Source organism: Littorina saxatilis, linkage group LG7 (genome assembly GCF_037325665.1).
Source record: "Littorina saxatilis isolate snail1 linkage group LG7, US_GU_Lsax_2.0, whole genome shotgun sequence".
Classification (NCBI taxonomy): Eukaryota; Metazoa; Mollusca; class Gastropoda; order Littorinimorpha; family Littorinidae; genus Littorina; species Littorina saxatilis.
Window position 1 is genome coordinate 3,904,689 of NC_090251.1, and position 24,159 is coordinate 3,928,847.

The 24,159-nt window shown below is 45.1% G+C and overlaps 2 protein-coding genes across 2 annotated transcripts in view; one reads left to right on the top strand and one right to left on the bottom strand.

The window, feature by feature from the left end:
• The first annotated feature begins 5,936 nt into the window (after positions 1-5,936).
• On the top strand, positions 5,937-14,597 carry LOC138970494 (uncharacterized). Its single transcript, XM_070342949.1, has 6 exons — positions 5,937-8,440; positions 9,138-9,340; positions 9,452-9,639; positions 11,727-12,021; positions 12,459-12,808; positions 13,300-14,597. Exons 1-6 carry the CDS (start codon positions 7,676-7,678, stop codon positions 13,908-13,910), a joined length of 2,412 nt encoding a protein of 803 aa, XP_070199050.1. The 5' UTR covers positions 5,937-7,675; the 3' UTR covers positions 13,911-14,597.
• A 4,725-nt stretch (positions 14,598-19,322) lies between these two features.
• Positions 19,323-24,159, bottom strand: part of LOC138971922 (atrial natriuretic peptide receptor 2-like) — a 55,198-nt gene continuing 50,361 nt past the window's right edge. The window contains exons 15-17 of the mRNA XM_070344769.1: positions 22,897-22,995; positions 20,258-20,349; positions 19,323-19,328 (exon numbers count right to left, since the gene is read on the bottom strand). Coding sequence (XP_070200870.1) covers positions 19,323-19,328; positions 20,258-20,349; positions 22,897-22,995 — 197 coding nt within the window. The remainder of the gene's footprint in view (positions 19,329-20,257; positions 20,350-22,896; positions 22,996-24,159) is intronic.

Sequence of the window (24,159 nt, forward strand, 5' to 3'; positions counted from 1 at the left end):
CCAAATGAGCAATTTTGACATTGTAGCCACTGATAACGCATGCGTCACGTGCAGAGCTCACTTGTGGCAATGGACGAAAGGTCGACGACCAGATAAACATTTTCTGCAGTTTGGTGGATATCCTTATAGCCATATAACTAAATTAACCAAATATTACAAGCTGTGCGTTTCTTTTTTTGAACAGTATAGATGGCAGTGTCTTGCTTGAATTCGTTTGCGTTCGCCTTGTCCATAGTTTGTGAAAGCATTATCGCGAGATAAAAGCGCCTGTTGGCGGATAAAGAAGCATCCTGTTGCCGGCTACTTGTTGCACATTAATGAGAGAAGAAGCAGAAACATAACTGTTGCTCCATAGCTCTTACTGCTCCCAAACAGTTTTCTTTTAAACATAAGTTTATTTTAACAAAGGTTACAATCATGACATGTATACAAAGTTCACAGAAACAGCAACAAGCTAGAAGCTTATAGTGGTGTTCCTGCATAAGGCGGGAACGGCTGAACAATTCGTCTCAATAAACCAAATCTATTAATAACGTAATAAAAGTTGCATAATGATTATAAAGAAAGACTGTAGAAGGAAGAAAGGAGGGAAAGAAGATGAATAAAAGAAGAGGGATGGATAGGAGATGTGCAGAAGTTAAAGTTGTTGTCCGGCTTGTAGAGCATTTGTTCTGGTTTGCCCAAAGCTGCCTGAACGTTCAATGAACGAGTGTACGGTGGAAAAAAACGTTCCTGTTCAAATCTAAAGAATACTGTCTGTCTCCGTTTAAAAGGTGGGGGAGGTGAATTATGTGATTAGGGAGAGTATGTATAGTTTCTTGACGTGCTTTGCGATAATTTGGACAATCGAATATGAAGTGTTTTACGGATTCGGACGGGAATCCGCAGTCACAAGATGCATCTGTAGCAACGTGACGTCTCACTAGATCGTTATTAATTATATATATAACCTGAGCTTACAGTGAATTATTTGTGACATGCGATCTCCATTATAAAAATAACACGGTTTTCTTGTCGTGAAAAGAGAAGAATCAAAGAATAATGCGATGTACAACACCCATTGTTCCCTCCCTACTCCCCCCCACACACACACACATATATACACACACATACACACACACACACACACACACACACACATACAGACACACGTACACACACATACACACATGAGTTGTTCTTTGCTACTGGTCACAAGTGGGGGTCAGCTCACACGGACGCATTTTTCAATACAGTCTAGGGGAGAAACTGGTCACAAAGCACCCAGTACATGCCAGAGAGATAGGAGAATCGGCACAATCAAAGAAAATACCAAAATCATTCAATAGATATGGAAATATTAAGATTTACTGTGAAAATGCCAGCAAAAATGGCGTCCAAAAACGGGAACGCACACTTGGTGCGTCTTTGAAGACTTACCTCCCGTTCTGTGTTGTTGATAATAGTCGTGTTTGTGCTGTTGTTGTTGAAATAGTATCTAATAAAACTGATGCAGTTCTTGAAATGTTGCAAATTATTGTTGTCTTTGTGAAATGCGAGAGTGTTCTGAGGCGTAATCTGCATACGGCTGATGTCCCACATAGGGTACCCCACTTCGATCAGCGTATCACTCCAAATGAGCTTCATAGCAGAAAAGCAGATACACTACCAACACACTGCATAACAGATCTACAAGTCTGAGCCAGAATCATTGAAATTTACTTTCTGTATAAAATATTGCAATCAAATTTGTTCACGATGTCCCACAAATAACGCAGGTTACCCTCGCTTTCGATTCAAAGTAACTCCAATCTGACTTAATTACAATCGAAACGCAGATGACGAACTGATTCACCACAAATTTGTGGTATTTTACACACAAATTTCAACTGTGTTGTTTCGCGATAAACAGCCATAAACAAACAAATGTGGCGCCGTCACGTCGCCTTGGAAGGAATAACGCAGGTGACCAAGGCTTGTTTCCGATACCTGTCTAATTAAAATCATCGTTTTTTCACGAATGACGGCTCTTTGGCAGATCTGGTGAGTTGGAAACTGTCTATGAATGTTTCATTTAATGTCAAATGCGTACATTCTTGTCGATATTGTTACCTTTGGGCTCATAAATTAAGTCAATCGTCGTGTTGTCCGAAAGTGACTTTTGTCAGCATAGAACTTACTGTGCTTTGATCATTGACTGAGAAGAATCTTCCGATGACACTAGTTCATTTCACTACGCGACTGCAGATCTGCAAGGAAACTTATGGCAGGGGAAATAAGCTTAACTGAAGACGAATAAGCGGAGTAACTGTTCTTCAACGGATTGCTCTTACACTGATCTAAATATTTAGATCTTGTCGTCTGCTAGTCTGCTAGTAAGTAGTCTTCGGTCGTGTGAAAGTCACATCTATTTCGACTGTGTGCATCGATCCGTGTAGTGAAATGTTGATCTTTGATGATTTGGCAACATAACTTCGCTAAATGTGCTTCGAGTGTATCTCCCCGTTAACCGCATTTGAAAACGTCTTTTAACAAGACCATGTTTCGACAGCCCAGACGGGGAGGATCCTCGATAGCTCACAGGGTATATAATGTTTTCCGCCGTTTTTTGAAGAATCCTTTCAAATTTGCTATTCCAAAAGTACCTTATGACACGACTCGAGTGGCAAAGAACATTCTCTGCAATTCCTGTCTCAGTCCGTGCAGCCGTTTCGGGTCCTATCGTCATCATACAAACATACACACAGACACACAAGAACCAGCTTTAAAAGTTAGATTATGTAGGAACCATGTGAACCAGTGATTTTTTCTTATGTACAACAGATACTACAGTATTTCTGCTTTATGAAAAGCAATATTTCAAAAACAAAACTAGAGATTTGAATTTTGACCACTTTTCCCCCTTTCTGTCACCAGTACTGAAGAACAACTCACATACATGCAGACACAAACACACACACACACAGAGACAGACACAGACATACAGGCACACATACACACACACACACACACACACACACACACACACACACACACCACACCATCACCACCACCACCACCACCACCCTCGTCTTGATTCTCCGTCTATGTTAAAACATTTAGTCAAAACTTGACTAAATGTAAAAACCATTGAATAACAAGAGGCGAAGCCTTCAAGGCTCACGTAAGAAATCGACAAACAGTAACACAAACTCAATCACTCCGTCACACACACACACACAGTACACACACACACACACACACACACACACACACACACACACACACACACACACACACACACACACACACACACACACACACACACACACACACACACAGAAAGAGCATCTATATAGGTGAAACTGTGCAAGAAAGCGAGACACTAGATCTAGATCTGTCTGTCTGCATGTAGCCTACTTACATGGGACACGACTGCCAAATAGTCTCGGCCCGCTCAAAATAACAATCACCGAGACTTTCAGTAATTCCATCGCGTGACGTCTAACCCTCGTACGTCATAATGTGACGTCAATGTAATATGACGTCTTCAAATGTTAAAGTTTCTACCACAGACATAATTATACAATATATAATACATGTATACATACATACATACGCACGCACGCACGCACGCACGCACGCACGCACGCACGCACGCACAGACAGACAAAAGTTAGCATCGCATAGGCTAGACCAAAAATAACCTCTTAACAAAGAATAAGAGGAGATTTTCAAAGTTGCAAACAGAATGTTCCCGCACTTGCTAGGACACTTCCAGTCTAGTCATATCAACCCGTGCACTGTGAATCCTACAGGGTACGACCACTCACAGGTACGTCGGTCTATACAAAAAAAGGGGGGGGGGGGGGAGTGTTACGTGCATTCACTGTCCGTGACGTAGCGGTTACAAAAGGCCCTGTCAGTGTCTTTGTAAAGGCGTGGCATCTCCCAGCTCGTCTCCACACTGTATAAAGTAGAGGTGTGAAACGACTGGTGTCAGTGTGGACACTGCTGCCAGGGAGGACTTAAAACTGAATTTCACCATTGACTTGTGTCAGTAACAGTGTAGTCTACCTGACTGAGAGAAATGACTTGTGTCAGTGACTGAGAGAAATGACTTGTGTCAGTGACAGTGAGGTCTACCGGACTGATAGAAATGACTTGTGTCAGTGACTGAGAGAAATGACTTGTGTCAGTGACTGATAGAAATGACTTGTGTCAGTGACTGAGAGAAATGACTTGTGTCAGTGACTGAGAGAAATGACTTTTGTCAGTGACTGAGAAAATTACTTGTGTCAGTGACTGAGAGAAATTACTTGTGTCAGTGACTGAGAGAAATTACTTGTGTCAGTGACAGTAAGATGGTACTTTTTACGTTGCTGGTCGTATTTAGGGGTCCGGTTAGCATTATTTGGAATTGAAGGTTTTTTTTTTATTTTTACCATTAAAACTTCACACATTCCAGCGCCTCATGGCGTGCATATATGAAACAAGTATGACTGACCTTCGTTAATGATCAAAGTGACAGCAGGGTCATGTTAGTGTCAAGGAGTAGACAATGATCATGCAGTTTCTAAAGCTAGTGTTAACCACTTCACACTCTAACTACATTTAAATAAGTCTGTTTGACTCACAATTTCCACACCAACAGCATCATAAAAAGAACTAGAAATGACTTGTGTCAGTGACAGTGATAGCGTGGTCTGTCTGATTGTAAGAAATGACTTGTGTCAGTGACAGTGATAGCGTGGTCTGTCTGATTGTAAGAAATGACTTGTGTCAGTGACAGTGATAGTGTTGTCTGTCTGATTGTAAGAAATGACTTGTGTCAGTGACAGTAATAGTGTGGTCTGTCTGATTGTAAGAAATGACTTGTGTCAGTGACAGTAATAGTGTGGTCTGTCTGATTGTAAGAAATGACTTGTGTCAGTGACAGTGATAGTGTTGTCTGTCTGATTGTAAGAAATGACTTGTGTCAGTGACAGTGATAGCGTGGTCTGTCTGATTGTAAGAAATGACTTGTGTCAGTGACAGTGATAGCGTGGTCTGTCTGATTGTAAGAAATGACTTGTGTCAGTGACAGTAATAGTGGGGTCTGTCTGATAGTAAGAAATGACTTGTGTCAGTGACAGTAATAGCGTGGTCTGTCTGATAGTAAGAAATGACTTGTGTCAGTGACAGTGATAGTGTGGTCTGTCTGATTGTAAGAAATGACTTGTGTCAGTGACAGTGATAGCGTGGTCTGTCTGATTGTAAGAAATGATTTGTGTCAGTGATAGCGTGGTCTGTCTGATTGTAAGAAATGACTGGTGTCAGTGACAGTGAGGTGTGCCTGACTGTGAGAAAGGACTTGTGTCAGTAACAGTGAGGTCTCTCGGTCTGTGCGAAACGACTTGTGTCAGTGACAGTGATAGTGTGGTCTGTCTGATTGTAAGAAATGACTTGTGTCAGTGACAGTGATAGTGTGGTCTGTCTGATTGTAAGAAATGACTTGTGTCAGTGACAGTGATAGTGTGGTCTGTCCGATTGTAAGAAATGACTTGTGTCAGTGACAGTGAAAGCGTGGTCTGTCCGATTGTAAGAAATGACTTGTGTCAGTGACAGTGATAGTGTGGTCTGTCCGATTGTAAGAAATGACTTGTGTCAGTGACAGTGATAGTGTGGTCTGTCTGATTGTAAGAAATGACTTGTGTCAGTGACAGTAATAGTGTGGTCTGTCTGATAGTAAGAAATGACTTGTGTCAGTGACAGTAATAGCGTGGTCTGTCTGATAGCAAGAAATGACTTGTGTCAGTGACAGTGATAGCGTGGTCTGTCTGATTGTAAGAAATGACTTGTGTCAGTGACAGTTATAGTGTGGTCTGTCTGATTGTAAGTGACAGTTATAGTGTGGTCTATCTGATTGTAATAAATGACTTGTGTCAGTGACATTGAGGTCTACCTGACTGTGAAAAATGACTTGTTTCAGTGACAGTGAGGTATGCCTGACTGTGAAAAATGACTTGTGTCAGTGACAGTGATAGTGTAGTGTGTCTGATTGTAAGAAATGACTTGTGTAAGTGACAGTGATAGTGTGGTCTGTCTGATTGTAAGAAATGACTTGTGTCAGTGACAGTGATAGTGTGGTCTGTCCGATTGTAAGAAATGACTTGTGTCAGTGACAGTGAAAGCGTGGTCTGTCCGATTGTAAGAAATGACTTGTGTCAGTGACAGTGATAGTGTGGTCTGTCCGATTGTAAGAAATGACTTGTGTCAGTGACAGTGATAGTGTGGTCTGTCTGATTGTAAGAAATGACTTGTGTCAGTGACAGTAATAGTGTGGTCTGTCTGATAGTAAGAAATGACTTGTGTCAGTGACAGTAATAGTGTGGTCTGTCTGATTGTAAGAAATGACTTGTGTCAGTGACAGTGATAGTGTGGTCTGTCTGATTGTAAGAAATGACTTGTGTCAGTGACAGTTATAGTGTGGTCTGTCTGATTGTAATAAATGACTTGTGTCAGTGACAGTGAGGTGTGCCTGACTGTGAGAAAGGACTTGTGTCAGTAACAGTGAGGTCTCTCGGTCTGTGCGAAACGACTTGTGTCAGTGACAGTGAGGTATGCCTGACTGTGAAAAATGACTTGTGTCAGTGACAGTGATAGTGTGGTCTGTCTGATTGTAAGAAATGACTTGTGTCAGTGACAGTGATAGTGTGGTCTGTCTGATTGTAAGAAATGACTTGTGTCAGTGACAGTGATAGTGTGGTCTGTCCGATTGTAAGAAATGACTTGTGTCAGTGACAGTGAAAGCGTGGTCTGTCCGATTGTAAGAAATGACTTGTGTCAGTGACAGTGATAGTGTGGTCTGTCCGATTGTAAGAAATGACTTGTGTCAGTGACAGTGATAGTGTGGTCTGTCTGATTGTAAGAAATGACTTGTGTCAGTGACAGTAATAGTGTGTTCTGTCTGATTGTAAGAAATGACTTGTGTCAGTGACAGTAATAGTGTGGTCTGTCTGATTGTAAGAAATGACTTGTGTCAGTGACAGTGATGGTGTGGTCTGTCTGATTGTAAGAAATGACTTGTGTCAGTGACAGTGATAGTGTGGTCTGTCTGATAGTAAGAAATGACTTGTGTCAGTGACAGTAATAGTGTGGTCTGTCTGATTGTAAGAAATGACTTGTGTCAGTGACAGTAATAGTGTGGTCTGTCTGATTGTAAGAAATGACTTGTGTCAGTGACAGTAATAGTGTGGTCTGTCTGATTGTAAGAAATGACTTGTGTCAGTGACAGTGATAGTGTGGTCTGTCTGATTGTAAGAAATGACTTGTGTCAGTGACAGCGAGGGCTGTCAGTGGGACATGATGTGTATCTGTCACAGTGATGTCTGCCTGTCTGTGAGAAATACGTATTTAGCCGTGTGTTACCGAGCCACACCCGACCTTGGTCAGTGACACATAGCACGCCAAACTCTGCATTCGTGACACGTTGTGTGAAGAAAACCTGGACAACTTTGTCTGAAGCTTTACCCAGTGAGCGAGAGGGGAACCAGACGTGCGTGATTCTGTCACTGAGCTGATAACCAGCAGAACAAGACATGTGTGGAGCCTGATTCTTTAACCGGGTGTAAGGGAAGGATAAGTTGTTGATCAAAACCAGTGGCACAACGAGAGTGGCTTTCCGTCTTTCCCAAAGCCTGCATGTTAAATTGATTGAAGGTTTGAACCCGAGACCATGGCGGCCAGAAACACACAACAGACAGACGCCGATGACTGGCGGCAGATCGTGACGTCACTCTACCCTGACGCTCTTACCCGTACCTACTGTGTGCCGCCGGTACAGTTCAACAGGGTGCCCTACGTCAGGGACACTGTACCCGGTACCGGTCTGTCTGTGCATGTGCTACAGCCACGACCTAGTGCCCGGCCTTTCCACACAGCTCTCAGTACCAAACCCGAGGGATGGACAGTACCGCAGCATATGTGGGCCGAGGAGCCAGGGCCACATCTCCCACCAGTAGGAGTGCAGGAGAGCGACCTACGGGATGACTTTGCCCAGAACCACGTGATGCTAAACCTACAAGAGCTTGGCGACAGTCGTCACGAGGCCATGTTCATCCTGTCTCAGCTACAGTTCGGCAGCTACCTCAACGAGCCTGCCTACGCCGCGGCCGCTAAACAGCTCCCACGACCCAAAGACTTACCACGAGATCGTCAGGGGGATTTTGACTTTCTGTTGATCCACCGCCAGCACGGCATTCTGGTCGGAGAGCTCAAGTCTGTGGGGAAAAACAGTAATGCCGCAAACGAGACAGATGATGACGTCATTGCCGAGAAGGTGGAGAAAGCGGTCAAGCAGCTGGACAAGTCGGAGAGAGTGGTGAGGCACCTTGTGAGTGACATGGGACCTGGCATGACTGTCAAGAAAACTCTCTTCCTGCCTTACGTCAGCAGTGCTCAGTTAGAGCGAGTCTTGGACAACGATCAACAGTTGGAACAGGTAACGCGAGAGAGAGAGAGAGAGAGAGAGAGAGAGAGAGAGAGAGAGAGAGAGAGAGAGAGAGAGAGAGAGAGAGAGAGAGAGAGAGAGAGAGAGAGAGAGAGAGAGAGGGGGGGCGAGAGGGGGAATAGGGAGAGAGAGAGAGAGAGGAGAGAGAGAGAGAGGGGGGAGAGAGGGAGAGAGAGAGAGAGAAGAGAGAGAGAGGGAGAGAGAGAGAGAGAGAGGGGGGGCGAGAGGGGGAAGAGGGAGAGAGAGAGGGAGAGCGAGAGGGGTGAGAGAGAGAGGGGGTGAGAGAGAGAGCAAGAGGGGGTCCGGGTAGGTAGGGAGAGAGACAGACAGACACACAGACAAACAAACAGACTAGAGAGACAGCTAGAGCTCAAGTAGAGACACAGAGAGAGAGAATAAAGAGAAAGAAACAGAGATAGAGACACACTGGGAGAGAGTGTGTGCTGGTCTCACTACATTTACAATTGCTGCCTCACACACACACACACACACACACACACACACACCACACACACACACACCACACACACACACACACACACACACACACACACACACACTTACACGCGAGCGTGCGCACATAGCCTCACTGCTTGATGGATGTTTTGTCAGTTTCAACCAAGCAAATAATGATACTGGCGCCCCACACAAAGATACAGTATTGTGTACATGTATGTCTCTGCTGCAGGCGGTGTGTCAGAGCCTGGGTGCGGCCAATGCAACAGAGGCCGTTCAGCTTTGCTGTTGCTCTGACCAACTGTCCCAGCCTGCATCGTACTGGCACGTGACACCCGCCGTGTTATCACAGCTGAGCACCTGGTGGCAACACAGGATGGCCTGTACTGTGGACGCTCGGCTTACTGACCAACATTACCTGGACATCGTTGCCAGGTGAGAGAAATGACATCCATGTCAGTTACGTCGCAGTGCTGAAGCAATGTTGGTATTCGACGTTTAAGTATTAATTATCATTTATCATTATCTTAATTGTTTCTGCCGCAGGTTTGTTGGTCCGGCCACCACGGTGTCTGTCCCCTGCTACAACGGTGCCCGTGTGGAGGTGCGGACTACAGGACAGGCGGTGGCGGAACTGGGGCGGAGGCTGGCACTTCTGGTTCTGACCCTGCAACAGCTCGGCCTAATGAACAGAGACCCGCCACTGGTCTACATTACGGGAGCGCCAGGAACAGGTGACAAGCTCACAGCTTCTCTGACTAGATTGTTTGTTTCTTATTTTGTTTGTTTGTTGTTGTTGGTCTTGCTGCCGATTTTGACTGTTCTCTAAACGATTTTTTTTCGAAGCAAGATGGAACACTATAGCTCAACCGTCTGTTTCGCGTTAAAGGCCAACATCGGCGCGCGGCAGATGCAGCTCTAGTTTTTCGTGCTGGCAACGCTAAATTTAGCTCTGTGGCCTTCTACTATAACAAGGTTCAGTCTCCTAGGCGCAGTCTGCTAACTAATTAATGCCTCCAGTGCATGTTTGTTTGTTTGTTTGTTTGTTTGTTTGTTTGTTTGTTTGCTTAACGCCCAGCCGACCACGAAGGGCCATATCAGGGCGGTGCTGCTTTGACACTTAACGTGCGCCACACACAAGACAGAAGTCGCAGCACAGGCTTCATGTCTCACCCAGTCACATTATTCTGACACCGGACCAACCAGTCCTAGCACTAACCCCATAATGCCAGACGCCAGGCGGAGCAGCCACTAGATTGCCAATTTTAAAGTCTTAGGTATGACCCGGCCGGGGTTCGAACCCACGACCTCCCGATCACGGGGCGGACGCCTTACCACTGGGCCAACCGTGCCGGTCCCAGTGCATGTTCTGATGTAACCATTAGATATATATTAATAAGAAAAATTGATGACTGTGTCTGCATGGCAGGAAGCAACGGCTAGTCCACTGGTGCTGTTGTCTCCCTTTACATATTTTGATACTGCGACCACCAAGCCACGACCCCCACCCCTCTAAAGCTTATACATGTAACAACACAACAACAACAAACCTCCCCAAAAAGAGAATAATAGAAAATAACAAATTAACGCCTCCAGAAAAAGCTGTTCAAAGCAAAAGCCCTGTATTTGGGGTCTTTGTTCAAAGTCGCACAGTTTTCAAAGGGAGATTTGTTTTGACCAGAAGTCTGCCAGCAATTGATCAAAATTCGCGTTGTCTTATTACACGGTTATAACTTCACGATTATTTTGCTGCACCAACTATTGTCTGCCTTCTTTATTGACAGCAATCGTTTCAACATTGTCTGAAAGTCGCACATGTGAACATCACTTGTAGGACATGACGTGAATGACGTTACACCCTACACCTGATGACAGGTGTGTGAAGGTGCTGTGTTAATACTGCTGCTATGAAGAGAAACAAACCCACCACCACCACCACCACCACCACCACCAACACCACCACCACAACCACCACCCAGCAATTACTTACACTGCTGCTTCTGCCATAGAAATAAAAATAAAACATGTTGGCAATGTTCATTAATCATCATCATCATCATCATCATCATCATCATCATCATCATCATCATCATCATCATCATCATCATCATCATCATCATCATCATCATCATCATCATCATCATCATCATCATCCTGAACAACAACAATAATTATCGTCGTCGATGTTGTTGCGGCAAACGATACTGACAGAACAATGTTTCTGATTTCCTGATAGTGCACTGATCCCAGGTAGTTTGCTCAAATGACGTCTTAGTTGAAGGATTGACGCAGTGTTTATGACGTTGTTTGTGTCGAGTTTTACTTTATCGTCATCGTAGCAGAAGGTTCGATCCAGTTTTGTTGGAGGACGGTTTGTATTGTGCTCGCTGTTTGTGTTGTCTGATTCCGTGGAAAATGTGACAACTGAAGGATAGACATCAGGCTGACACGAAGAACAGTTTAAAACTGACATGTTCATTTCGTCTCCATGTAAAATAATTTTCTAAAATAGGAATGTTCTTGGCAGTTGTATCATTTTTGTGTGCTTATTTCTATTTTCCTGATGCTGTGTTTCGCGTGCAACAGGTGAAACGGACTTGATAGAAAAGCTTGCTTCCACACTGTTTCGTAGTATATTTTTATCGTTATATTTGTTTTGTTTGTAAACAGGTAAGACAGTTTGGTAAGGCAGGGGTTGAGGTGGCTGATCGTGGGCCTACATCTTCCCTAACGATGTGCAAGTCGTCTCTACGTCAAACACTGCCTTGTTTTCACATTGTCCTGCAATATATTAACCTTAATATTGTTTGTGTTCCAACAGGTAAGACGGTGGTGCTGGTGCTGCAGGGGGTGAGGTGGCTGCGACAGGGGCACGATGTGCACGTCATCTCAACACGGTACAACACCCGGGCCGTCAGCACATCCATCAAACAACAGCTGGAGATGTCGCTGAGCGCGGGCCCGACGCCTTCCCTGACACCAGGCAGCGTGTCGTACCACATATACAATTTCTTCAACAGGGAGGGAGATGTTGATCAGGCAGTCACCGACCTTGTGGCATGTGTGAATAACGGCCACCTGCACGTCTTGATCGACGAGGTGTCCTTTGACAGCAGGTTTGTTTGCATAGGTGTGTGTGTGTGTGTGTGTGTGTGTGTGTGTGTGCGTGTGTGTGTGAGAGAGAGAGAGAGAAAGAGAGAGAGAGAGAGAAAGAGAGAAGAGAGAGAGAGAGAGAGAGAGAGAGAGAGAGAGAGAGAGAGAGAGAGAGAGAGAGAGAGAGAGAGAGAGAGAGAGTTGTAACTGTCTGATTCATGTAACTCGAACCACCGTGTTACTGTATGCGTGAAATTGCATGTTGTTATGACCACAATGCGCGTAAAATCCCAATGAAGTCATCATTGGTAAAATATCAAGTGACATATTTTATTAAGTTGCGGATAACGCATTCCTATTATCAGCTTACTATATCTCATGTGAGTGTGATACACATCTCTAACGTCTCATGTGAGTGTGACACACATCTCTGACAACATGTCTCCATTCTGTGTCACAGGGGTGAGGAAGGTCCCCGTCACACACGCCTTGTAACACGCCTAGCGCAGCAAGTACCACACCTGTACCTGTGGTGTGCCGGTATTCACAACACCGAGATACCCCCAGCACTGCAGACACAGGTGTTCACTGTCCCCCTCCGCTCGGCGCCCGCCGTCCTCCGTGAAATACAGCCAGGAATGCAAGATTATCCTGTCCACGACTACAGCGACAGCGGCGTGCCTGCGCCTGGGGACGGGCTGAGCGTGATACGGCTGAGTCACCATGGCAACGCTCACACAGGTCGGTGGCCGTTGGACTGCGCACAGTGTGGTCAGGATATCGCTGCCGAGCTGTGTCGTCTGGGTGTGGGTAAGTTGTGTAACTGGTGATTATGGTGGTGGTAGTGGTGGTGGTGATGATGATGATGATGATTGTGGCTGGTTTGAGTGAAGGGTAAATTAAAGCTTCCCGCTTCCTAATAGTGTCCCCCCCACCCTCGAGAATATATTGGAAAGTCTTGGCTCTCTCGAAAAGAACTAAATGTTCTATCAAATCTAAAGTCTGGTCAGTCTGCAGGGAGAAAACAATGACGTCATTTGTATTGACGTAAAAGGCAAAATTACGTCATGACGTCGAAGTTTTGCTGTCTGTGTCGAAAATGTACAGACTTTGTGAAGATTTTATAACTCAGGTGTGTATGCAGGCTTGCGTGTGTGTGTGGGAGGGGGGTTGGGGGTGGGTGGTGTGTGTGTGTGTTTGAGAAAACAAATGAATACACGGATAGGGTGTGTCTCAAAATGTAACGAATGTTTGCTTACATACATGAATATTTAACTGTTCCAACGGTCTTTTCCCTGCAGGGAGGAGCGTCGCCAACAGTCCCTCCCGGCTGAGCTACCGCGACGTGTTCGTCCTGACCAGAAGCGACGATTTACATAATGACGTCACGGACGAGGCAGGGCGGGTGACGTCACCAGCTAGCGGCGTGGTGCAGGGACTGAAGGATTCAGGTGTACCGGTGAGTGTGTTGGGGGCACAAGACAGGCTACACAACAGGGCGAGGTGGGAGCGAGCTGTGCAGGACGTGGCGGTGGCGGCAACGGACACAGTGACAGTAGCGGATTATGGCTATGTGAGAGGCCTGGAGCGGCGCGTGGTGGCCGTGTTACAGGGCAGACTTCAGTATGATGATGATAAAGGGCTGACTGATGAGGTGACTGATCTTGTTGACAGGCTGAATGCAGTATCACGCTGCACCACACAGCTCATCACGGTCCGCACGCCTCCTGTCACCACCACCCCGCCATCCCTTACAACAACCACTACCCCCGCCACCACCACCACCCCACGCCACAACCTAATACAACAACCACTACCCCCGCCGTCACCACCACGACCACCGACACCACCAGCAACGACGACCACCACCACCGCCAAGAGGAGGGGAGGCAGGAAGTGTGTCTTGTCGTGACATGCCTCGCATCAACACCATCGTCACCACCTCTACCGTGAGCTTCACCACTGTCATCACCGCCACCTCCACCACCACCACCACTACCACCACAGCAGCAACAACAACAACAACCACCACCACCACTACCACGACAACAACAACTGCCACCACAACAACATTACCACCACCACCAACAACAACAACACAACAACAACAACATCACCAACAACAACAACAACACCAACAACACCACCATCACCAACAACAACAACAACATTAGTTTTGCCCAAAACACATCAGGTTATTCCTGGTTGGTATCGCCGATTGTTAGGCAGTGTAACAATTAGAGATTGACCTTGGAAGATTTTGTCACGTTCTATGACGCAAAATAAGACTTGACGTCATCGTGCTTGTGTTTTACGTCATTCAGATCTTGACACGGTGACGGCGCTTTGAAACTGTTTACCCCGATGCACCTGTGAGATGCACGGCTTTCTTTGATGTTTCACATGACATTTGTTTCACCTTTATCACTGGTCAACTGTTACAACATAAATGACAGGTACCGCTTGTGAACCTTTTTAGTCTAAATAATTATGTCGTTTACAAATGTTTACTGCCTGTTTGAAAAGTAGCAAATCATGGCATTACTCAAAAAGCACAAGCAAAAACACACACAATTGTTTTTTAATAAAAATATGTTTGCTCTTCTATTTGTCTTAATTACTCTGTGTGTGTGTGTGTGTGTGTGTGTGTGTGTGTGTGTGTGTGTGTGTGTGTGTGTGTGTGTGGTGTGTGTGTGTGTGTGTGTGTGTGTGTGTGTGGCTGCGTTACAAATTTGTATTTGAAATCAACTCAAACCTGACACACTTTGTGTTTAATGATCACTGTTGTTCACAAAGTTTGGTGACCTCCCTCAAATGTCGAAGTCTCCGCTTTCACAAAAATAAAATACACAAACGGTGCATTAACTGAAAAATTCTACAAAATGAATTTAAGAAAAACTGTTCAAGCAAAGACAGTATACAGTAAGTCACCATCTGGAATGTCCCTCCATCCAGAAGGGAGATAACTGCCATTTAATCTAACGTGTAAAAAAAGACAACCTCAAAACAAATCAAACCAACACATCTTAAACAAAAAAACACAACATAAACAAAACACACACAAAACATAAACAAAACATAAACAAAACACACACAAAACATAAACAAAACACACACAAAGCATAAAACATAAACAAGACACACACAATACATTAATCATAAAAAAACACACACAAAACATAAACAAAACACACACAACACATAAAACAAACAAAACATAAACAAAACATAAACAAAACACACAAAACATAAACAAAACACACACAAAACATAAAATATAAACAAGACACACACAAAACATTAATCATAAACAAAACACACACAAAACATAAAACATAAACAAAACACACACAAAACATAAAACAAATAAAACACACAAAACACACACAAAACACACAAAACACACACAACACATAAAACAAACAAAACACACACAAAACATAAACAAAACACACACAAAACATAAACAAAACATAAACAAAGCACACACAAAATATAAACAAAACACACACAAAACATAAAACATAAACAAGACACACACAAAACATTAATCATAAACAAAACACACACAAAACATAAAACATAAACAAAACACACACAAAACATAAAACAAATAAAACACACAAAACACACAAAACACACACAAAACATAAAACAAACAAAACACACAAAACATAAACAAGGCGCACAGCTGGCAGGTTGATCTTTGTGATAAGCCTAAAACAGACAGACAGTGACTGCTAACGTTCCAACATTGAGGATAAAAAAAGAAAGAAATGTTTGTTATTGGAATGTTTAATGTTTGATACAACATGTCATTCACTTGTCTTGTTTTGTCAAACATGTAGGCTAACGTTCCTTCTTCTTCTTCGTTCATGGGCTTAGACTCCCACGTTCACTCATGTTTTTAGCACGAGTGGATTTTTACGTGCATGACCGTTTTTACCCCGCCATTCAGGCAGCATACGCCAATTTGGGAGGCATGCTGGGTATTTTCGTGTTTCTATAACCCACCGAACTCTGACATGGGATTACATGATCTTTTCCGTGCGCACTTGGTCTTGTGCTTGCGTGTACACACGAAGGGGGTTAAGTCACTAGCAGGTCTGCACATAAGTTGACCTGGGAGATCGGAAAAACCTCCACTCTTAACCCGCAGGCAGCAGCGACCGGGATTCGAACTCACGACCTCCCGATTAGGAGGCCGACGTCTTACCACCACGCCACTGCGCCCGTCCCCAATAAGTAACCTTTCTTGATGTTTTTGTCGATCTTTGTGGTATGTTTTACTCAGGGATGATGCTTGATGGCGGCAGTTTGTGTCGATCTTCGTGGTATGTTTTACTCAGGGATGATGCTTGATGGTGGCAGTTTGTGTCGATCTTTGTGGTATGTTTTACTCAGGGATGATGCTTGATGGTGGCAGTTTGTGTCGATCTTTGTGGTATGTTTTACTCAGGGACGATGCTTGATGGCGGCAGTTTGTACAAGTCCAACACTGTAAACTGAAGTGTTCCACTTTGGAAGACACTTGTTGCAACCAGTTGTGAACACACATGGTGGACACTTGATAGTGATTACCATGTGTGCGACTTTTACAGTAGAACTATATAGTTGTTCGCATAAACAAAACACTTGATAGTGATTACCATGTGTGCGACTTTTACAGTAGAACTATATAGTTGTTCGCATAAACAAAACAACACACGAAAGGTTCAAGAATTTTCGAGGGCGCGAAGCAAGAAAGCGGCTGTTAATAATTTTAAAAAACATCGCAAATCCAAAGCTTCAAATTACGTACAGCATGTATTCATTCACTTGTTCACGCAAAACTAACAAGAATTATGACATTTCAGTTGCACATCAGGTTTTTATTGTGAAATATAATTGTCACCCTTTTCAGCTCCACTTTTTCGCACTAAGTCAATTACAAAATCAGCTAATGGTTAAAAAAAAAAAGAAAAAAAGAAGTTATGCATATAATAGTTACTTGAAACGAAACAATAAACAGTATTCAACGAGGACGTGACAAACTTAAGCAAAAAAGCCTACATCACGTGACCAAAACAATACAATATCAGCTGATCATTAAATATACAGATGGATTTATAACGTATTTGATTGGCTTTGTGTAATAAATTACTTAATCAAAAGCAATTCCCGATCACTTACTTTACTCGGATGCAGACGTCGACAAAGATCAGTATACGGCGAGAGGAAGTAAGGGAAGTAACTGCATGAAAGTGCCCGACCCGGGAATATGTAGAGGTTACATGCCGAGTCTCAGTGATTATTAAAAATAATGGTCGAAGTTAGCGGATCATGAAAAATGCGAGCTTTAGCGAGCTTTTTCATGACCGCGAACTGAGACCATTATTTTTTATAATCACTGAGACGAGGTGTGTAACCTCTTTATTCCTCCTTTCTTCAGTTATTCAAAGAAAAGAGGAGTTTTTTTGCGAAAGTTTGATCGAGTCCTATTCTCTCAACCAGTCAACCTGCGCAGGCGATCGATTAATGCGCGGTTGTATAGTTCCGTGCAAATCATTCCATTCTGTTAACACTTCTTGTCAGTTTTCCTAATTTGGACTAAAATCAAGTACACAGATATGCTGTTATTCTGCTGTGGCGGCAAAGGCAGATATTGTGTGTTCTGTATATGTTTTGGTATCGCTTAGGATAATGTTTTTTCGTCAAATGGGACTAGCAGACGAACTTTTGCACCCGTGTTCCAACGTTAAAAACTGTATGAAGTTCAGTTTTCTGGGGAAAATAGTGTATGAAACCCCTTTATGTTGTTTAAATTGATGAGATGTGTGCATTTGGTTGCGTGTGATCTGTTTATTAAATGAAATATTGTTGAAAACTGACCGTCGGATTGCAGTCTGTTGTCGAAGAAACTGAGTGAAAAGAAGGGGAACTACTCTTGTCGCTAGACAAAGTATGAATTACTTGCCTTGGGAAATTGCTTGTGATGAACGGTTTGAGCACGGCAGATCTGGATTCAGAAAACAACCGAACTCATGGATTTTATATGGAGATTCATGTGTTCAGGCGTGTAGTTGTTAATTTAAATGCGGTATGTTTGTATTGTTTGCTCCAGAGATGTATACTTCGTACATTAGAGCGTTCGGAACTTTTCAGTCGCAAAAAGTAGTACCGAAACAGAACTTCTCAACCCATTGCACTATCGAGGATTCAGGCTGTTGCTGGGTCGTTATTTGTTTGGTTGCTGGGTCATTATCGAAAAATAACTACCCCTACAAGTTTACAGAGGTAAAGAAGCAGAGGGGGGAATAAAGTCAGTTACTTCCCCTATTTCAACTTCGCTGGCTCACTTGTCTAGGTCGAATGAGGGGGGGGGGGGGGGGGGGGGGGGGGGGGCGGCAGCTCAGTTGGTGGAGCACTGGACTTGTGATCGGAAGGTCGCAGGATTGAATTCTGGCCGGGACGAACACGGGTCAGCTTGATGTGCAGACCTATAGACGGAAGCCTTGTCCCACCCCCGTGTCACCACAATGACACGCAAAAGACCTCGGTCATTTCTGCCAAAAGTGCAGATGACTGATACCACCTAAACACGCATACACTTGTGTATCTCGTCAAAAGCCGTGAGGGCGTAACACTCGAATCATATAACCCATTTGTTGTCCTGAGAGGCGAAATATTATTAGCCTGTAAGAGGAACAAGAACAAGAAGAAGAAGAACACTGGGCAGGTATATGGTGATGAACACGATCCCTTAACATTGACAGCAAGCTTCACGTGCCTACGATAGTGATCCTGCACCTCAAAGTCTATCATATCGAAGATCACAGCACGGCCTCATCTTCCACAGATTATTTTGACTGTGTGTCAGTTTTATTGTTTTGACTGTGTGTCAGTTTTATTGTTTTGACTGTGTGTCAGTTTTAGTGTTTTGACTGTGTGTCAGTTTCTTGGTTTTGACTTTGTGTCAGTTTCATTGTTTTGACTGTGTGTCAGTTTCATTGTTTTGACCGTGTGTCAGTTTCATGGTTTTGACTGTGTGTCAGTTTCATGGTTTTGACTGTGTGTCAGTTTCATGGTTTTGACTGTGTGTCAGTTTCATTGTTTTAACAGTCAGTTTCTTTGTTCTATCCAACACGTTTCACGCACAACTGTCGCCAATCCCCATGGTGTCGGTAGTTGACGTCACAGGTGCTGTGTAAATGGTTGCTATGGTATCCGCTCTCCTCCCCGATCAGCCAATAGGTGTCCTGTACCCCCTTGCCATGCAGACAAATGACAGACATCGTGATAAAGGTGAAGGACAATAAAACAGACAAATATGACAAGTACCATGTCAAAGCTGAATGAAAATATAAAAGACACATGATAGATATGTGCGGATGACACAAATAAAGACATCATACGTGATTTGCATTGTTCGACAAATGATGGCATTTTACAGACATCGACAGTGCCATTGTTCTGATAGACGGCGTATCCAACACCACGCGCATAATCAATAAATCAATCAATCAATGACGCTTATATCGCGCATATTCCGTGGGTACAGTTCTAGGCGCTCTGCAGTGATGCCGTGTGAGATGAAATTTTATACGGCCAGTAGATTGCAGCCATTTCGGCGCATATTTACCTTTCACGGCCTATTATTCCAAGTCACACGGGTATAGGTAGACAATTATTAACTGTGCCTAAGCAATTTTGCCAGGAAAGACCCTTTTGTCAATCGTGGGATCTTTAACGTGCACACCCAATGTAGTGTACACGGGGGGAGGGTTCGGACACCGAAGAGAGTCTGCACACAAAGTTGACTCTGAAATAAATTTCCGCCGAACCTGGGATCGAACTCACGCTGACAGCGGCCAACTGAATCCAAATCCAGCGCGCTACCAACTGAGCTATATCCCCGCCCCTAATAATGTGTTGGACGGAATGAAATTCGATCCGTGAAAACTTGTCAGACAGACGCAGACATATAGAAAAACAGAGCTACATACCGACACCGGCACCAACACACGCACACACACTCACACACACACACACACACATAGTGTGCACACACACACACACACACACACACACACACACACACACACACACACACACACACACACCCACACACACACACACACACTCACTCTCACACTCCCACACACACACACACACACACATACCCCCCACACACACACACACACACACACCACCCCACGCAGATAATCATAGACACGCCTTCCCATACCCCCTCCAACACACACACACACACACACTTACCTTCATCTCCACAGGCCCACGGTATTGTGTGATAAAGTTGCCCGATCCGTCCAGAATGCGTTTGGCCGTCTCGCTCAGGTGGATCTTCAGCGCTGCACGGGGGGTAGGGGAGGTGGAGAGAGAGAAGCAGTGAATGTAACAACAGCTTGTGCGTTTTGCAGAAACAAAAATGAAATAGAAGGAAAAAAACATCATAACAACAAGGCCTGGATCTAGTGTAGGAGAGAGAGGGGTTTCCAACATGAGACTAGGGTTCTGCGGCCTGGATCTGGCGTAGGAGAGAGAGGGGTTTCCAACATGAGACTCGGGTTCTGCGGCCTTGATCTGGTGTAGGAGAGAGAGGGGTTTCCAACATGAGACTCGGGTTCTGCGGCCTGGATCTGGTGTAGGAGAGAGAGGGGTTTCCAACATGAGACTAGGGTTCTGCGGCCTGGATCTAGTGTAGGAGAGAGAGGGGTTTCCAACATGAGACTAGGGTTCTGGGGCCTGGATCTAGTGTAGGAGAGAGAGGGGTTTCCAACATGAGACTAGGGTTCTGCGGCCTGGATCTAGTGTAGGAGAGAGAGGGGTTTCCAACATGAGACTAGGGTTCTGGGGCCTGGATCTAGTGTAGGAGAGAGAGGGGTTTCCAACATGAGACTAGGGTTATGGGGCCTGGATCTAGTGTAGGAGAGAGAGGGGTTTTCAACATGTGACTAGGGTTCTGCGGCCTGGATCTAGTGTAGGAGAGAGAGGGGTTTCCAACATGAGACTCGGGTTCTGCGGCCTGGATCAAGTGTAGGAGAGAGAGGGGTTTCCAACATGAGACTAGGGTTCTGGGGCCTGGATCTAGTGTAGGAGAGAGAGGGGTTTCCAACATGAGACTAGGGTTCTGCGGCCTGGATCTAGTGTAGGAGAGAGAGGGGTTTCCAACATGAGACTAGGGTTCTGGGGCCTGGATCTAGTGTAGGAGAGAGAGGGGTTTCCAACATGAGACTCGGGTTCTGCGGCCTGGATCTAGTGTAGGAGAGAGAGGGGTTTCCAACATGAGACTAGGGTTATGGGGCCTGGATCTAGTGTAGGAGAGAGAGGGGTTTCCAACATGAGACTAGGGTTCTGCGGCCTGGATCTAGTGTAGGAGAGAGAGGGGTTTCCAACATGAGACTAGGGTTCTGCGGCCTGGATCTAGTGTAGGAGAGAGAGGGGTTTCCAACATGAGACTAGGGTTCTGCGGCCTGGATCTAGTGTACGAGAGAGAGGGGTTTCCAACATGAGACTAGGGTTCTGGGGCCTGGATCTAGTGTACGAGAGAGAGGGGTTTCCAACATGAGAGTAGGGTTCTGCGGCCTGGATCTAGTGTAGGAGAGAGAGGGGTTTCCAACATGAGACTAGGGTTCTGCGGCCTGGATCTAGTGTAGGAGAGAGAGGGGTTTCCAACATGAGACTAGGGTTCTGCGGCCTGGATCTAGTGTAGGAGAGAGAGGGGTTTCCAACATGAGACTCGGGTTCTGGGGCCTGGATCTAGTGTAGGAGAGAGAGGGGTTTCCAACATGAGACTCGGGTTCTGGGGCCTGGATCTAGTGTAGGAGAGAGAGGGGTTTCCAACATGAGACTAGGGTTCTGGGGCCTGGAGCTAGTGTAGGAGAGAGAGGGGTTTCCAACATGAGACTAGGGTTCTGCGGCCTGGATCTAGTGTAGGAGAGAGAGGGGTTTCCAACATGAGACTAGGGTTCTGCGGCCTGGATCTAGTGTAGGAGAGAGAGGGGTTTCCAACATGAGACTAGGGTTCTGGGGCCTGGATCTAGTGTAGGAGAGAGAGGGGTTTCCAACATGAGACTCGGGTTCTGGGGCCTGGATCTAGTGTAGGAGAGAGAGTGGTTTCCAACATGAGACTAGGGTTCTGGGGCCTGGATCTAGTGTAGGAGAGAGAGGGGTTTCCAACATGAGACTAGGGTTCTGGGGCCTTGCATGTGAAAGGGGCACACTAGGTCTAGATCGCCACTTGAGAAAAAAGGTACATTTGCCGGGTGAGTTTGGGGGGGGGGGGGGGGGTCTTGCGGAACCCAGGAACCTCCTCTAGATCTAGCCCTGACAATGACAACAACAAAAAACATCATTATACAAATAACACCAGTCTTTTGAATTCAACCACCTGTTGCAAGTGTGTGGTGGAAAGAAAAGGAACGGCGTGTGACGTGAAACAAATGAATGTCCTAGAATCAGCACAACAAGGAACGGCGTGTGACGTGAAACAAATGAATGTCCTAGAATCAGCACAACAAGGACCGACGTGGTAGACAACCATAACTTCTTCAGCACGCGTGATTCAGCTCAAATACACTGATAAGCCTCATATTTCATAATACTTCAAGCAGGATATGTGGCAGTGTTAACGGTGTTCTCCAACCAACAGTAGTGCGGTATCATTTTAACTCCCCCCCCCCCCCCCTCTGCCAGAAACCCTTTCAGTGAAAGAACAAAGGTGAGCTGAACTAGCTGCCTATCCTCAAATTATTATCATCGTCATCAGTTCCATGTCTGAGACAGTCTTTGGCGGGACCTGAGGGCAAAAGAGGCAAACACCCTTCTCCAGGCGGTTGTGTTGGAGGCCGTCAACTTTGGGCCTACACCCACTGGCGAAAGAAGTAAGACCCACTCACGCTGTCCTGTAGACTCCATACGAGAAGCGGTGTTGACGGTGTCACCGAACAGACAGCAGCGCGGCATCTTCTTGCCCACCACGCCCGCACAGCACGGTCCTGAAAATATAAAACACACAGCTTGCTTTATGAAGCCTCACACATTATATATATGTCATGCCCAATTAACTGAATTGCAGAATTCGCGGAATCAGCAAACATTTTGCCCATTTTGTGCAATCTGCAAAGCGGCAGCGTTTTGCCGAAAATGCGAAAAGGTTTCTAAAAACTTGCCCATTTTGCCCAGAAGCCACAATCATTTTGAGTGTCTCAAACGCCGTGGGGATCAGCACACGCAGACAGCTAGATGATAGAAAGGATAGATATTGCAATAATCGATACGCTCTGCCAAGTTATGGCAACAGGGGTATTTGTGTGTGCATTTGCGGAGTTATTTTTGACACAGATCAACACAATATAATCTATCATAATAAGCAAAGAGAAGGTCGTGAACCCATGTCCTGTAATAAGTGAACGGTGTCTACGATTATTTCCCATCTTCTTTTTTGTTTCAGTTCACTGCGTCTTATCCCTAGCGACCGGGAAGGCCTGGACGCTCAACTAATGGCAGCCAAGTCTTACCCCTAGCGACCGGGAAGGCCTGGACGCTCAACTAGTGGCAGCCAAGTCTTGATGACATGATAACCATTGCTGACCTCACACATGTCCGGATTTAGGGGAGTTTCCTGGGTTCCGGAAGCCCCCCCCCCCCCCCTCCCTAAATGTGCGTTATCATGCGTACCATCGATGCTGAGTTTCAGGCTGTTATCGTATATTACTTTCCATACAGAATGAACACATGTACTTTTTATCCTCCAGGAGAGACCCCTGTACCTGGTCAACCCCCTAGACCCCTCTACCTGCATGGCCAGCCCCTGTTATCCAGGACTCATTTTGGAAGACCCTAACACTCAAACACTCGGTCCGAAATGCGCGCCGAGACGTAGCTGTGACGTCTCTCCCGGGCTGTGCCTGACAGTAAGGTCTGTTCCCCTCACCTATTGAAGACTTTCACCATTTTACGACAGTGATTATTCATGTAATTGTTGAGATTTACCTCCATTCTTAGACTAGCTCCTTTTTTTACATTTAGACGATATACAACACTGTTTTCAAGCACACTGTAACGTTTCTCCCGGGCTGTGTCAGATGGTGAAAAACTGTGCTAAGTTCACACAACATGAAGAAGAGTATTAAGAGCTCACCGGAGTGGATGCCGACCCG